The 16,322-nt window shown below is 40.5% G+C and overlaps 1 protein-coding gene across 1 annotated transcript; it reads left to right on the plus strand.

The window, feature by feature from the left end:
* The first annotated feature begins 10,216 nt into the window (after positions 1-10,216).
* LOC146582132 (E3 SUMO-protein ligase ZBED1-like) lies at positions 10,217-13,974 on the plus strand. Its single transcript, XM_085246025.1, has 2 exons — positions 10,217-11,418; positions 13,942-13,974. Exons 1-2 carry the CDS (start codon positions 10,420-10,422, stop codon positions 13,972-13,974), a joined length of 1,032 nt encoding a protein of 343 aa, XP_085102151.1. The 5' UTR covers positions 10,217-10,419.
* Positions 13,975-16,322: the final 2,348 nt, after the last annotated feature.

The following is a 16,322-nucleotide window of genomic DNA, read 5'->3' on the forward strand; positions in this document are numbered from 1 at the left end:
AGTTTCCAGAGCAGTTTGCTTGTTTCAGTTTAGTTTTTATTGTTTGAAAATGTATAGTTATACTTTTGTTTTTATTCGTTTCAGTGCTAATTTTAGTCTTTAGCAGGGGACAGTTTTAAATAATTATAATAACCTTGAGAGTCACCAAACACAGAATCACATATATGGAACGCCACACAAGCCATATTTTTTGTTTGTGATAATAAAATAAGCTTGATACATGTAAAGTTCATTTACATTGCAGTTTTGAAGACTAAAAGTCACAAAGTAAATTACAAAATAAAATAAAATACAACAAATAAAAATGGCATGAATGGATGAAACTAAACAGAAGCAAGCCTGCACAGGTAGCTCTTCTGTTTAAGCTTATCTTTAAAGGTATAAAGAGAGTCCTCAGATCTTAATTTGGTACAACTTGTAGTTAACCTGTAGTTAACTTGCACTTAATATGTCTAAAATCTACCAAACAAGCTTTGACTCAAGGCACAGCTTACTTGATTTGTATTTTAAATACAAATTGTGACTTTGCGATTGTGCCTAAAGTTATTCTGCAGCTTCTTTGTTTTAGCATCCAAATGTATACAGATAAATATATATAATCAGCAAACATCTGGCAAGTTAGAGTAGGTGGACGGATTTCAGACATTCAAAAAAAAAAGAGGATCCAACCATTTGTGAAATTGTTTTCTGTCTGTAAAAGCTGATTTTATCCAGTCAATTAAATGAAGTGAAAACATCAACGTGTTAACTGTTCCAAGTATACCACTGTTTTTACTCCTTAATTAAAAGCTGGACACAATATTAGAAATATTTAAATATTTTAAAAAGGTATTAAGGGTGCATAGTCACCAGGTTATCAGTCAGGAGACAGCAGACTGTGTTCTGCATGAGAAATGTTTGTCTGTTCGCAAACTTGATCAAGTCAAGGCATCAAAATCTACCTGGTTACATTTAGGCACTAAAAACTACAAAGATTTTGTAGTTTTGGTTCAAATATTTCCCTTCCCAATACTAATGTTTCACATTAACTTCATGATTTATATATTCAATGCCAAGCAGTCTTTCATAAGCATAACGTGGTGACAGTAGCTGAAAAACATCACTGACACAAAAGAATGCATTGCATGAAAGAAACAAAACAATACTCATTGTCAACCTGGGAATGGAAAAAATGTCATGATGCATCTAATATAGTCTTATGAGAAGAAGCGTGAAGAAACGAAACCGTTTTTTGTTTAGAGGTAAACACAGCTCACTCCTGTTTCTAAGCAAATTCTAAATAAAATCTCTTTTTAAAATACTTTTAGAATAGTGCAATGCAATTCAAGTGATACTTGTGTATTAATAAGCAACTCTTTATACATACTTTGTCACCATGTAAACAGCCTATTACCTGATACTGGAACCAGGAAATATACAGGTCACTTTTTCTGAGCATCAACAGGCACTCTGGATTTATTTGATGATGGACGGCTTTTTAAACACAGTGAGTGGATGGCCCTAAAGTCTCAAAAAAAAAAAACCTCAGTGCTATGATGCAGCAGTAATATTGTGACACTAAAAGACACTCATCATATAAAACTGCATTAAGAGTGCGTAGATTATCAATCACGAGACAGCAGGTTGTGCCCTGCTGGTGAAATTTGTGGAAGGAGGAAGTATTGTGTTTTTGGTTAAATATGTCAGAAACATCCCCACAGCATGGTGCTGCCACCATCACTGTCGAGGTGGTATTGGCCAGGTGATGAGTGGTGCCAGGTTTCATCCAGACATGACGCTTGCCTTTTGGGCCAAAGAGTTCAGTCTTTGTTTCTCATGGTGCCCTTTGACAAAGTCTACGTGGGTTGTCATGTGCTTTTTACTGAGGAGTGGCTTCATCTGGCCACTTTACCATACAGGCCTGAGTGTTCCAGAAATGGTTGTCCTTCTGGAAGGTTCCCCTTTGTCCACAGAGCAGTGCAGGAGCTGTCAGAGTGACCACTGGGTTCTTGCTTACCTCCCTGACTTAGACCCTTCTACCCTGATTCCTCAGATTGGTATTTCTGTACCTTTCTCTAGGTCGGTGCCTCAATACAATCCTTACAATCCTGTCTCGGAGGTCTATAGACAATTCCTCGGATGTCATGGCTTTGTTTGTGCTTTGACATACACTGTCAGCTATGAGAACTTACATAGACAGGTGTGTGCCTTTTCAAATCATGTCGTATCCACTGAATTTAGCACAAATGGACTCCAGTCCCCCGTAGAAATCTAATAGACGATCAGTGGAAACAGGGTGAACCTGAGCTCAGTTTTGAAGCTATATAAACATAAAATATTGTTTTATAATAATAAAACAATATTTTATGACGATCCTTTTAAGGTTAAGTTAACTTTAAAAAACAAACTAAAAAAATAGATGTGAAAAAAAAAAACATTTTACTTAACCAAAAATAAACAGATTTTTTTTAAAGTAAAAAAATAAATAAATAAAGCGGTAAAGATGAGAAATAAAGATAAAGCCAGTGATTTTATCCTACAGGTTCACTCCTGCTTTTGGTGAATGGTTATGGCAGCACTCCTGAAAAAGACTTGGTCCCCCACACTGCACTGGGAATTCTGCTTCTCATCACTGCAGCGCTTCTGGCTTACTCAGGTTTGTTTAGGTTTGAGTTTTATTATTGCATGTTGTCATGTAGCTGTAAGTGTTTCTCCTGACCCTGCCCTGTTTTTTCTTAGGAATCCATCACAGTCTGTCCCACGGCCGCCTGTTTTCCACCCTGTGTCTCACTGTTTCTGCTCTGTGGTGTGGCTCTGGTCTGGTGTATATCCTGGGAGGGCAGAGGGTCATACAGCCCACACAGCTGAGATTCGCTTTTGTTCCAGGCCTTGCAGCATTTATCTTGGCCTTGCTCATCATAGGCATTGCTGCTGTTGTAGCAAAGAAAGCAGTTCTCTTTCTCATAGCTGTTGGTATCTCCTTAGCTTCCGCCCATCAGATCGCAGGTCTGACAGCGGTAGGTTTTGGCCTGTATGCCACAGCTGCTAACTACTTCCTTGTCTGTCTGGTGTGTCTTTACTTTGGTTCAGGACGTCTGCTGTCTGTGATCACTCACGGTAAAGTGGAACTTCCTGGAACAGGTGCGAAGAAGAAAGCTGAGCTGAAAGCAGAGCAGAACCAGGGGTGTAATGATGCCGTGTCAGTGAGTTTGGCGATGAATTTATTATCTGCGTCTGTATTAGCCTGCCCCCTGCTAGGTGTGGTCCCTGAGCTCTCTGTCGGTCATGTCCCCTGGCTGTGGACAGCTGGCGTGTTCCAGCTCGGCATGTGTATCCTCTTTTACAGAGGTATGGACATGCTACTTTCAGAATAGTGCAATGCAATTCAAGTGTACTTGTGTATTACTAAGCAACTCTTTATACATACTTTATACATACAGGCCTGAGTGTTCCAGAAATGGTTGTCCTTCTGGAAGGTTCTCCTTTGTCCCTCCCTTCTACCCTGATTGCTTAGATTGGTATTTCTGTACCTTTCTCTAGATCGGTGCCTCAATACAATCCTGTCTTGGACGTCATGGCTTGGTTTGTGCTTTGACATACACTGTCAGCTATGAGAACTTACATAGACAGGTGTGTGCCTTTTCAAATCATGTCGTATCCACTGAATTTAGCACAAATGGACTCCAGTCCCCGTAGAAACATCTGATAGACGATCAGTGGAAACAGGGTGAACCTGAACTCAGTTTTGAAGCTCAGGTGCTTCAAAACACGGCTGTTTCCTGAATGTTTCTAAGCAATTTAGATAGTCAGAATTGTTTTAAATACTTCCTTAATTGTGAATAATTAACTAGCACACTAACTCAAATGATTCTCAGTGATCTAATATTTATGTGAACTTTGTGACTGAATAATCAACGAGTTACCAAAAAAGAACCAGGAAACGTACAGGTGTCAGCGGGCTTTTCCCTCACTACACTTTCCTCCTAGTTTTAGCAGCAACACTCCCCCTGGACTCATTTTATGATGGGAAATTTTGTAGCTCAGAGTGAGCACAAGCTCCCACCCAAAGTCTTAGAAAACTCGAGCTCCAACAGGTGGATGGGGAGCATAGCTTTTCACCCATTTTCAGATCTTACCAGAGATGTACGATCAGTTCAAGTCTGGCCTCCGGCTTGGACACTCAAAGTCTTTTACTTTGTTAAAAAAAAAAAGATGAAGTGATGGCCTTATTTAGTCACTGAAAACTGCTTTGTTAGGTTTAGGAAGTTTTGTGTTAAATATGTCGTTTTGCAACATAAATCTAATGATTTAAATTTAATGCAGTGACTTTATAGTGTTTCTGTATCTGGTGACTAACATCACTGACACAAAAGAAACCAAAGAAACATATTGCATGTACGAGAGGAAATAGTAGCCTTTGAGGAGTCTTCTGAGAATGGGTAAAATGTTAAGCTGATTGTCAGGGCTGATGTGGAAAGACAGGACTCGTATGCAGGGCTCCTTTGAAGAAGACAGTGGATTTATTTACAGTGAAGCAAAGGTAACAACAACAACAGCAGTTCAATATATACAGACGTGGACTAAATTGTTGGTACCCTTCAGTCAGTGAAAGAAAAACTCACAATGGTCACAGAAATAACTTTAATTTGACAAAAGTAATAATAAACAAAAAATTCCAATCTTAACCAATGAAAGTTTGACATTGCTTTCCAACCATGCTTCAACTGAATTATTTAAAAAGTAAATGCATGAAACAGGCCTGGACAAAAATGATGGTACCCCTAGAAAGGAATGAAAATAATGTGACCAAAGGGACATGTTAATCCAAGGTGTGTCCACTAATCAGCATCACAGGTGTCTGCAATCTTGTAATCAGTCAGTGGGCCTATAGGACTCCAGGTAGTCACTGTGTTGTTTGGTGACATGGTGTGTACCACACTCAACATGGACCAGAGGAAGCAAATGAAAGAGTTGTCTCAGGAGATTAGAAAGAAAATCATAGACAAGCATGTTGAAAGTAAAGGCTATAAGACCATCTCCAAGCAGCTAGATGTTCCTGTGACTACAGTTGCACATGTCATTCAGAAATTTAAGATCCATGGGACTGTAGCCAACCTCCCTGGATGTGGCTGCAGGAGGAAAATTGACAACAGATCAAAGAGACGGATATTCCGAATGGTAACAAAAGAGCCCAGAAAGAAATCCAAGCTGAACTTCATGCTCATGGAACATCAGTGTCAGATCGCACCATCCGTCGTTGTTTCAGCCACAGTGGCCTACATGGGAGACGACCAAGGACACTATTGTTGAAAACAAATCATAAAAAAGCCAGACTGGAATATGCCAAACTACATGTTGACAAGCCACAAAGCTTCTGGGAAAATGTCCTGTGGACAGATGAGACAAAAATTGAACTTTTTGCCAAGGCACATCAGCTCTATGTTCACCGACGGAAAAATGAAGCATATCAAGAAAAGAACACTGTCTTAACTGTGAAAATGGGGGAAGCTCGGTCATGTTCTAGGGCTGCTTTGCTGCATCTGGAACAGGGTGTCTTGAATCTGTGCAGGGTACAATGAAATCTCAAGACTATCAAGGGATTCTAGAGAGAAATGTGCTGGCCAGTGTCAGAAAGCTTGGTCTAAGTCGCAGGTCATGGGTCTTACAAAAGGACAATGACGCAAAACACACAGCGAAAAAAAACACCGAAGGATGGCTAAGAGGGAAACATTGGACTATTTTAAAGTGGCCTTCTATGAGCCCTGACCTCAATCCTATTGAGCATTTTTGGAAGGAGCTGAAACATGCAGTCTGGAAAAGGCGCCCCTCAAACCGGAAACAACTGGGCCAGTTTGCTTATGAGGAGTGGGCCAAAATACTTGCTGAGCGGAGCAGAAGTCTCACTGGCAGTTACAGGAATCGGGGTTTTTTTTTGTTTTTTTTTAATGCATTTGAAAGAATGTCAAGCAATCTCTTGTAGAGTTTTGATGTAAAAAAATAATAATAATAATAATACTAAGTCTAATCAGTTTTTCAATAAGGCTGTAACATGATAAAATGTAGAATAAGGGAAGTGTTGCCAATGATTTCTGGATGCTCTGCAATAACCTTTGATGCCCTTGGAATGAGGAAAATGTTAAGCTAAGGTTTGGCGGGAAATTCGGCAGTTTCGCTATTATGATTAGCAATGCATTTGTTATGTCATGTAGATAAAAATATAAATTATGTAACTAAGAAAGTGCTCGAAGAAGCACAAAGAAAAAACATGACGAAATGAAACCAGCTGTTGTAGTTGTTTAGAGGAAAACACGGCTGTTTCCTGAATGCTTCTCAGCAATTTAGATCAAATCAGAATTGTTTTAAATACTTCCTTACTTGCAAATAATTACCTAGCACAATAACTCAAGTGATACTCGGTGATACTCTCTATAAGAACTTTGTGACTGTATAATCAACCAGTTACCTAATTTGGGGTAAGGAACCAGGAAACGTACAGTACTTTCCTCCTTGTTTGAGCAGCAACACTCCCTCTTGACTCATTTTATGATGGGAAATTTGTAGTGCAGAGTGAGAGCAAGCTCCCACCCAAAGTCTCAGAAATCTCTAGGTGTGGACACAGCAGTAATCGTGTCAAACTATTTATATGTGCATGTGCAAACATTCGTAATATTCTGCTCAATATGTATCTTTGTTTCACCGCCTTACCAGCTTTTCTGTTTTTTAAGCTGTATTCTAATAGGGGAGGGGGGGGGGGTCTGAAACGAAGACCATCCAAAACAGCATTTAAAAATATATATTTTGTTGTAATTTCCTGTAATGTTATCTAATGAAACTGTGGAAAAGAGAAACTGTGCATCCAAAATGTGTACTGTAACATGTTCCACAGTTTGTCATGTAACAGCCTTATTCCAAATTGGATTAAAATCATTTTTCACCTAAAACTACAAACAATCCTGTGCAATGCAATGCAATATAATAATGTATAGGTTATGGGAAAGAATTTGACACAAAAAGACTCATTCTCGTTCACGATTATGTAGTATTGTTTGTAGAATGAATTTGATGTCACATTTTTAACAAAAACACAGAAAGCAGAAAAAGTAAGCTTTTTAATGTAACTGCTCCTTCCTGGTAAGAAATCGTTTATAATCATTTAATACAACAGTTTCTTTTGTTCATTGTGTGTCTGCATTCCTTTTCTGTATTTGAGATAATGATGGAGGAGATGACTCCTTATGAACACTCCTTGCAGCAAGCATGACAAGTGTTTCCTCGAAGATACAGAGATGAGATGAGGTTAACTCTTTGACGTGAATAAAAACAAGACTTTACATTTCTTTCTAAGGAAGGGACACTTGAGAATATTTTCTTATCATATTTTGTGGTTAGCTTTGACTTGCTGTCAAACTCGTATCGGGATAATATTTCTTCTTGGTGTGGTGCTTTTCAATTAAACAGTTTTGGATAAAACTGATATGGTTTTGCTGATAATTGTTGTATATGACACGCTCTCTTATGTATCTATTTATTTTTTAAACAAAAAGATGCAGTTTTACTTTTAGCCTGGTTACAATCAAATAAGCTGATTAATTAAAATAAACCAGTTAAAGAAAAACAGGAACATTTAAAACTCGACCATAAAACAAAAAATCTGGATCTACTGAATAAAAAAAATAGGCCAACACATAATAATTGTGTTTGTTTAGAAATAATCTGTATTCATATGCATCATGTTAGTAACAACAATGTTAATATTTGTAACTAAAAAGTTTTTACATTTATTAATCATGTAAACTCCCTGCGTTTGCCAAAGATTTCCACATGAAGTCCAAAAAAAATGACCCAGTCTAAAGTTCAATTGTTGAACGTCATACTGATGTCCAGATTTAGTCATGGTTGGACGTTTGGACATCGTATAGATGTCCATACTTGGTCATGGACCGATGGACTCAATATAGACATGATCAGCATGTCTGTCCGACGTCCAATGTTTAGTGGGTACAGCAAGCTTATTGACAGGTGTTCCCTTGTAGATACAGAGATGAGACACGGTATCTGAAAATTTTTTTGACATCAATAAAACAAGACTTTACATTTCTTTCTAAGGAAGGGACACTTGAGGATATTTTCTTATCATATTTTGTGGTTAGCTTTGACTTGCTGTCAAACTCGTATTGGGATAATATTTCTTCTTGGTGTGGTGCTTTTCGATTAAACAGTTTTGGATAAAACTGATATGGTTTTGCTGATAATTGTTGTATATGACACGCTCTCTTATGTATCTATTTATTTTTTAAACAAAAAGATGCAGTTTTACTTTTAGCCTGGTTACAATCAAATAAGCTGATTAATTAAAATAAACCAGTTAAAGAAAAACAGGAACATTTAAAACTCGACCATAACAAAAAATCTGGATCTACTGAATAAAAAAAATAGGCCAACACATAATAATTGTGTTTGTTTAGAAATAATCTGTATTCATATGCATCATGTTAGTAACAACAATGTTAATATTTGTAACTAAAAAGTTTTTACATTTATTAATCATGTAAACTCCCTGCGTTTGCCAAAGATTTCCACATGAAGTCCAAAAAAAATGACCCAGTCTAAAGTTCAATTGTTGAACGTCATACTGATGTCCAGATTTAGTCATGGTTGGACGTTTGGACATCGTATAGATGTCCATACTTGGTCATGGACCGATGGACTCAATATAGACATGATCAGCATGTCTGTCCGACGTCCAATGTTTAGTGGGTACAGCAAGCTTATTGACAGGTGTTCCCTTGTAGATACAGAGATGAGACACGGTATCTGAAAATTTTTTTGACATCAATAAAACAAGACTTTACATTTCTTTCTAAGGAAGGGACACTTGAGGATATTTTCTTATCATATTTTGTGGTTAGCTTTGACTTGCTGTCAAACTCGTATTGGGATAATATTTCTTCTTGGTGTGGTGCTTTTCGATTAAACAGTTTTGGATAAAACTGATATGGTTTTGCTGATAATTGTTGTATATGACACGCTCTCTTATGTAACCACACTATACTGACCATTGCATGATTGTTATTGCACTGTAGAAAGCCAGTAATGTTTCCCTTTTCACGAGTTGTCTTATTGTTTCTGTGTTTTTGTGAAACACGTGAAGTAATTTAAGTGGTGTTTTTTGTTCAGCGAGCCACCCAACATGTTATCCTACTCAATTCAGTGAAGAAAAGAAGAAAGATAAGGGGAATTCAATCCATAGTGCAATGTTTGGGGAAACTACACGAGGCGCATGGGTTTTTTCTCAACCAGTTAAAGAAATTTTATTGAAGGATGTTAATAAAAGGCCAATGGTCACTTAGTTAGTTACACCATGCTAGATCCATAATGATAGGAATGATAGGATAGTATCACACAGTCGCTGCAGATTTGTTGGTTGCACATCCATGATGTGAATCTGTAATGTGACAAAATGTGGAACAAGTGAAGCGCTGTAAATACTGTTCGGATGCACTGCAGGCCATGGCGATGTGACAGCTGTGAAAGCTTTTTACTAGGGGTGGGACTCAATTAAAAATTTTTATTCAGTTTCAGTTTCCTGTGCAAAGCTGCCAGAAGTGGTGACCAGATAAGCCTCTGTACAACATTTGCCACAGGCTTTGCAGATCGCAGTGTATTTTGGGAAATACCTTTTTGACTCTTTCAATAAAATTACTCCCTAAATGAGGAAAAATATAGTGTGAGGCGACACGGATATATGTATCATAACATGGCTAAAAAAATAGTCACATATGGCTCAAAAATAATGATCTATGAATCTCTCCCTACAATAAAAAATTATGAGACAAAACAGCAGCTGAAGTAACAGCACCATAAAAGAGAATACTGGAATGTATAAAGACTATGAGGCCATAAAGCCAAACCTCAGCTTCCTGTTATGCTTCTAACATTTAGTCAGTAAGAAAATTGGAAAAGTTGCTTCCAAATCTAATTTATTTCACCTTAACCTGCTAAATGTAAATATGGTAGTCTGCACAGTTTATTGTAAATTTGTTTTAAAGTTGGATGTGAAATTTTCAGACAGTCATTATTGCACACAATCACTGTGCTTGCACCACATTCAGTTTTTTGGGAAGTATCTGGTCACCCTAGAAGCACTTGTGTGGTCATCTGCTGCTTCAAGGTTTCATATATATATATATATATATATATATTAGGGGTGTCAAATTATCACGTTAATTGCGATTAATTAATTACAATGCTATTTAGCGCGTTATGTTTTTTAATCTCGTTAATCTAATTTTTAATCTCTTGACGTCATTGATTTTGTATGAGAGTTGCTATGTTATAAAATCCGTTTTTATGTGCTGGGCTCCTTGTGCTTGACTTGTTGGGGGTGGAGTCACGTCGTGAGGTCAAGGTGAGAAGTGGTGATTAGCTTACAGTGTGGATATGGAGGCGCATCTGAGAGTTGTTGGCCCAATGAACGGGAAATTTGTATTTCATAAACGCCCCGACGGCACCATTGACAAAGGTAAAGTGGTCTGCCTAGAGTGTAAGAAGGAGTTTGCTTACCACCGAAGCAGCTCAAGTTTGGCCTATCACCTCAACGCAAAGCACCCAGCCGCGAGTGCAGCAACAGCTAGCAGTGAAGACGTTAGCAATATAGCAAGCCAGAGCAAAGCTTTTCGCCAAACAAAACTAGAGAATACCCCTCGTATGAGCAAGTCTGCGACCGACAGGCTGACTAATGTTATTGCCAAGTGGATAGCGATGAACTGTAGGCCGATAAATATAGTAGAGGACGAAGGATTGACAGAGGTGTTGCAAATTGCGTCCAATGACCCGTCATACAAGCCGCCGTGCAGGACTACAGTAACGACCAAAATCAGCAAAATGTACGACGGCGAAAAGAAAAACAAACTTGAGATTTTGGCGGAGGATTCTCCCAACTGTGTTGCTATAACCGGAGATCACTGGACCTCAGCTGGCAACCACAGCTATTTTGGGGTGACTGGACACTTTATTGATAGTGAGTGGAACCTCAACTCATTTGCACTGACCGTCATGAGAACAGAAACCAGGCACTTTGCTGATAAATGCGCCGAACAGTTCCTCAAGGTAGCAAATGACTGGGGTATTGAAAACAAGATATCCACCATTGGCACAGACAGCGCAGCAAACATGCTGGCTGCTATGAGAGCACTTCCATATGAGCACATCGCCTGCAATGCTCACATTCTCCAGAGGACCATCACGGTATGTCTCGATAGCAGTGGTTTTGTCGGTGTACTGGCAAAGTGCCGCAAGATTGTTGGTCATTTTAAACAAAGCCCTGCGAGTACCACAGAACTTAACCAACAACAAGTAGCACTCGGAAAGAAGAGCGATCAACTTATACAGGATGTACCCACCAGGTGGAACTCGACTCTCGCAATGGTCTACCGACCAGTAACCTGCCTCAGTACTACATGGAAGCTCCTGTCAGGCATCATATCGGCTAAGATGAACAGGCACATGGGTCAATACATGAGTGGGACACAGAAAGGAATTGGCAAGAATACCAGAGGAGCAAAACACCAGCTACTGGTAGACAGAACAGTCAGCCGAGACTGCAAGACCAGACTGACCAACCTGTGCACTGCCTGGATTGATTACAAGAAGGCCTATGACTCAATGCCCCACAGCTGGATACTGGAATGCCTAGAATTGTACAAGATCAATGGGACCCTAAGAGCCTTCATCAGGAACTCAATGGGGATAGAGGCCAACTTCAAGCCCATAGCACAAGTCACCATCAAGTGCGGGATCTACCAAGGAGATGCTCTGTCCCCACTGCTGTTCTGCATAGGCCTGAACCCCCTCAGTGAGATCATTAACAAGACTGGCTACGGATACCGACTACGGAACGGAGCAGTTGTCAGCCACCTCCTGTACATGGATGACATCAAGCTGTATGCCAAGAGTGAACGAGACATCGATTCACTGATCCACACTACCAGGCTATACAGCAATGACATTGGAATGTCGTTCGGACTGGAGAAGTGTAGTCGGATGGTAACAAAGAGAGGGAAGGTAGTCAGAACTGAGGGGATTGAACTACCAGAAGGCAACATTGCAGACATAGAGGACAGTTACAAGTACCTGGGGATCCCGCAGGCAAATGGGAACCATGAAGAGGCCGCTAGAAAGGCTGCAACCACCAAGTACCTGCAGAGGGTCAGGCAAGTCCTGAGGAGTCAGCTGAATGGTAAGAACAAGATCCGGGCCATCAACACGTACGCCCTGCCCGTGATCAGGTACCCTGCTGGGGTAATAGGCTGGCCAAAGGAGGAGATAGAAGCCACTGACATAAAGACAAGAAAGCTCCTTACCATGCATGGAGGGTTTCACCCCAAGTCCAGCACCCTGAGGCTGTACGCTAAGCGGAAGGAAGGGGGCCGGGGACTGGTGAGTGTCAGCACCACAGTCCAGGATGAGACAACGAACATCCAAGAATACATTGGGAAGATGGCCCCAACTGACCGAGTGCTCAGTGAATACCTCAGGCAGCAGAAACCCAAGAAAGAGGAGGGAGACGAGGAACCATCATGGAAGGACAGGCCCCTGCACGGTATGTACCACCGGCAGATAGAGGAGGTGGCTGATATCCAGAAATCCTACCAGTGGCTGGACAAAGCTGGACTGAAAGACAGCACAGAGGCACTAATCATGGCAGCACAAGAACAAGCTCTGAGCACAAGATCCATAGAGGCTGGGGTCTATCACACCAGGCAAGACCCCAGGTGCAGGCTGTGTAAAGATGCCCCAGAGACAATCCAGCACATAACAGCAGGGTGCAAGATGCTAGCAGGCAAGGCATACATGAAACGCCATAACCAAGTGGCCGGCATAGTGTACAGGAACATCTGTGCCGAGTATAACCTGGAAGTCCCGAGGTCAAAATGGGAGATGCCCCCAAGGGTGGTGGAGAATGACCGAGCTAAGATCCTGTGGGACTTCCAGATACAGACGGACAAAATGGTGGTGGCTAACCAACCGGACATAGTGGTGGTAGACGAACAGAAGAAGACGGCCGTAGTGATCGATGTAGCGGTTCCGAATGACAGCAATATCAGGAAGAAGGAACACGAGAAGCTGGAGAAATACCAAGGGCTCAGAGAAGAGCTCGAGAGGATGTGGAGGGTGAAGGTAACGGTGGTCCCCGTGGTAATCGGAGCACTAGGTGCGGTGACTCCCAAGCTCGGCGAGTGGCTCCAGCAGATCCCGGGAATAACATCGGAGATCTCTGTCCAGAAGAGCGCAGTCCTGGGAACAGCTAAGATACTGCGCAGGACCCTCAAGCTCCCAGGCCTCTGGTAGAGGACCCGAGCTTGGAGGATAAACCGCCCGCAGGGGCGTGCTGGGTGTTTTTTTTTATTGTTTTTTTTTTATATATATTAGATTTTCTGTTGCCTTCCTATCAGCTCAAAGCAGTTTGGCCATTCTCCTTTAATCTCCGCTATTAACGAGGCTTTTTCATGCAGAGAACTTTCGCCTCTGGATATTTTTCTTTTTCAGACTGCTCCCTGTTAGCGTTAAAGGTGTCTGTGTAGGAAAATGCCACTAAATCAGCACTTTCTGAAATACTCAGACCAGCCTATCAGGCGATCGTGGCTCAAGAGTTGGCAATTCGTCTTGTGATGGCCTACTGGTGATGGCCAGAGGGGCCGATGGCGCAATATGGCAGCCTCGCTTCTGTCAGTCTGCCCCAGGGAAGCTGTGGCTACAACTGTAGCTTGCCTTCACCAGTACGTGAGAGTGAATGAATTGTAAAGCGCTTTGAAGGTCTCGAAAAGCGCTATATAAATGCAATCCATTATTATTATTATTATAACTGTACTGGTGTACCTAATGAACTGGCTGGTGAGTATATGCTGACAACAGGAAATCCGGTGATGTTCTTTACTGTCACTGATATCCCTGTGGCCCAAGGACTTTGAGAAGATGTATAACAAACACAACTGACAAGTGAAGTGCTGTGAATACTGTTCAGATGCACTGCAGGCCATGGCGATGTGACAGCTGTGAAAGAATTTCACTGTTCCTGGTAAGTTCCTGGTAACAAATTTACTCATTTAGTACAACAGTGTCTTTGTTCTTTGTGAGTCTGCATTCTTTTTCTAAACAAAAAGATGCTTTGCTCAATGAATGTTTGAGATAATGATAGAGGAGATGACATGAGTATGTACACTCCTTCCTTGACAAGTGTTTCCTCGTAGATACAAAGATGAGACACAGTATCCGAAAGATTATTTGACGTGAATAAAAACAACACTTTACTTCAACAAAAACAAGGGTCTAAATTTCCTTTAGAGGAAGACTGTGGGACTGCACAATGCACCTTTGTGTTCTTTTAAAGAGCACAAAGCCAAATATTACATAAATAACTTTTTGATTAAATTAAGAAATTACATGACGTTTACTGATAATACGTAAAAGCTATTTTCAGTCACCTACATTTAAATTGTTATTCAGCCTTCATTAAGCAACAGGTGAGGAAAATGTAAGTAACGGAGGCTCTTCAACTATACCCGCAAGGAAGTTCGCACAATACAGTGAACAAAAGAAGAATTGTGTTGTATAACGAGGTGTGACAGAGGTGTGGTATGCAATCTTCAGCACGCGCATACCTTCAAGGGAATTTCTGAAAGATGAGCTTCCACAAAAGACAAGAAAAGTGTACAATGACTGCATGCATGAAGGCATCGCTTACATAACGTGCATCCGAAAATGACTCGATGCCTTTGTTCTCAGCTTAAACTCTAGTGAACCTACAGTAAAAGTATAACACACTTCATTAATAAAATAGTGAAGAAAAAAATTTTAAGAAAAAAATAGATTTAAAATGCTTTTCTTTGGATTGCTTGGATTTGTGGTGTTAATCACATTTTCTTTGGCGTATTTCGACTTTTAAAACAATCTTTCTTTTATTTTCTTTGCATCTTTAACAAAGATATTGACCCTTTATTTGGACAGTGTTGCGTTTCCAACCTGTCATTAAGGTTGGTTTAATGAATTTGTCTTTTCTGGCCTTACATTGTATACAATTATATTATTATAATATATAATTTTATACATAATTATATTATATTATGTTTGTGTGGATAGTATACCTTTTTTTTTTTTACAGACAAAAAATACATATATCAATCACCTGGATCACCTGTTGAAAAAGAAAAAAGAGAAAACAAGCAGGAAAAAAAGAGCAATATAATAAACAACATCATCGCGATGATCTATGTGAATATAACAGTAAATACTAAATATTAAACATTATTGTGCAGCACAGGATCAACAGCGCACAGCGTGCTTTGAGGTAGGAGCCAAAAAGAGTGTAGTTTGTGTCTGTGAGCACTCGTGTGTACACCTGTGAGCATGAACGCGCTTGTATTTAAAAGGTTCCTTCATGTAATGATCTGCTAGAGGGTGTGGGGGGCCATAGCCCCATCCTCCAGGGCATGAAGCAGGTATGGAGGAGATCCAGGCTCCAGACATCCAGAGACCCTCAGAGCACAAGAGACCAAGGAAGACCAACGGAGGGGCAGCCGTGCCACTGTCCCGGAAAGAGCTGAGGAGAGTCCCAGAATGAGGGGTCACTCAGCAGCCGCGGAGCAGAAGCCAGGAGGGCCTGAGATGTCCCTAGAGAGGTGGCGTCTGATACCTGACATGACATATAGACACAGAAAAACAGGCACATACAGATACAAACATCCATTCCCACCCTCATGCTCTCATATGCAATTACTCAACACTCACCCAACGTGGAGACAGAGATAAACAGACACTGTACACAGAATCACACTCCCCAAGCGTACTCTATACCCCAGGTCTAGGTACCCTTGCCCCTGGAGGGGGAAACTGCACCCAGACCCAGGTAGTGTTACCCTCTTCCCTGGGGTGGAAAAAAGCAGACCGCCCTGACGCCACAGCAGCAGGGAGGCCCCACATTCCAGACCCCAGTCGGACGGTTTCAATTTTAAACATGTTTATGTTTGTACTACTGTGTCATGAACTAGCCTTCATTTATTTTTATTTTTTCTGAAAAATAAGCAGCAGGTGCAGCAATTTATTGAAAAATAAATGGAAATGTAGTATGTAAGCCAAAAATAGAATTTGTAAAATTCTAACAAGCTTGAAAGTCAATATTTGCTTTGAACATCTTTATTGTTCAGCAAAGCCTGAACTCACTCAGGCAGGCTCTCTTGTTTCTTGCTATCTTCATGTTGTCTTCAGGAATAGTTCTCTGGGCTTCTTGAAGGACATTCAAAGCTCTTCTCTGGATGTTGGCAGTCTTTTTGTCCCTTCTCTGTCAA

This window comes from Mchenga conophoros, linkage group LG2, assembly GCF_057382185.1.
Source record: "Mchenga conophoros isolate Kocher_MC1m ecotype Shallow Benthic linkage group LG2, M_conophoros_male_GT1.1, whole genome shotgun sequence".
NCBI lineage: Eukaryota > Metazoa > Chordata > Actinopteri > Cichliformes > Cichlidae > Mchenga > Mchenga conophoros.

Bases quoted from the DNA above. Each gene is read 5' to 3' on its own strand.
- LOC146582132 (XM_085246025.1), top strand. From the start codon at position 10,420: ATGGAGGCGCATCTGAGAGTTGTTGGCCCAATGAACGGGAAATTTGTA. The intron at 11,419-13,941 runs GTAACCTGCCTC...CTGTGGCCCAAG, and splicing joins TCGCAATGGTCTACCGACCA to GACTTTGAGAAGATGTATAA.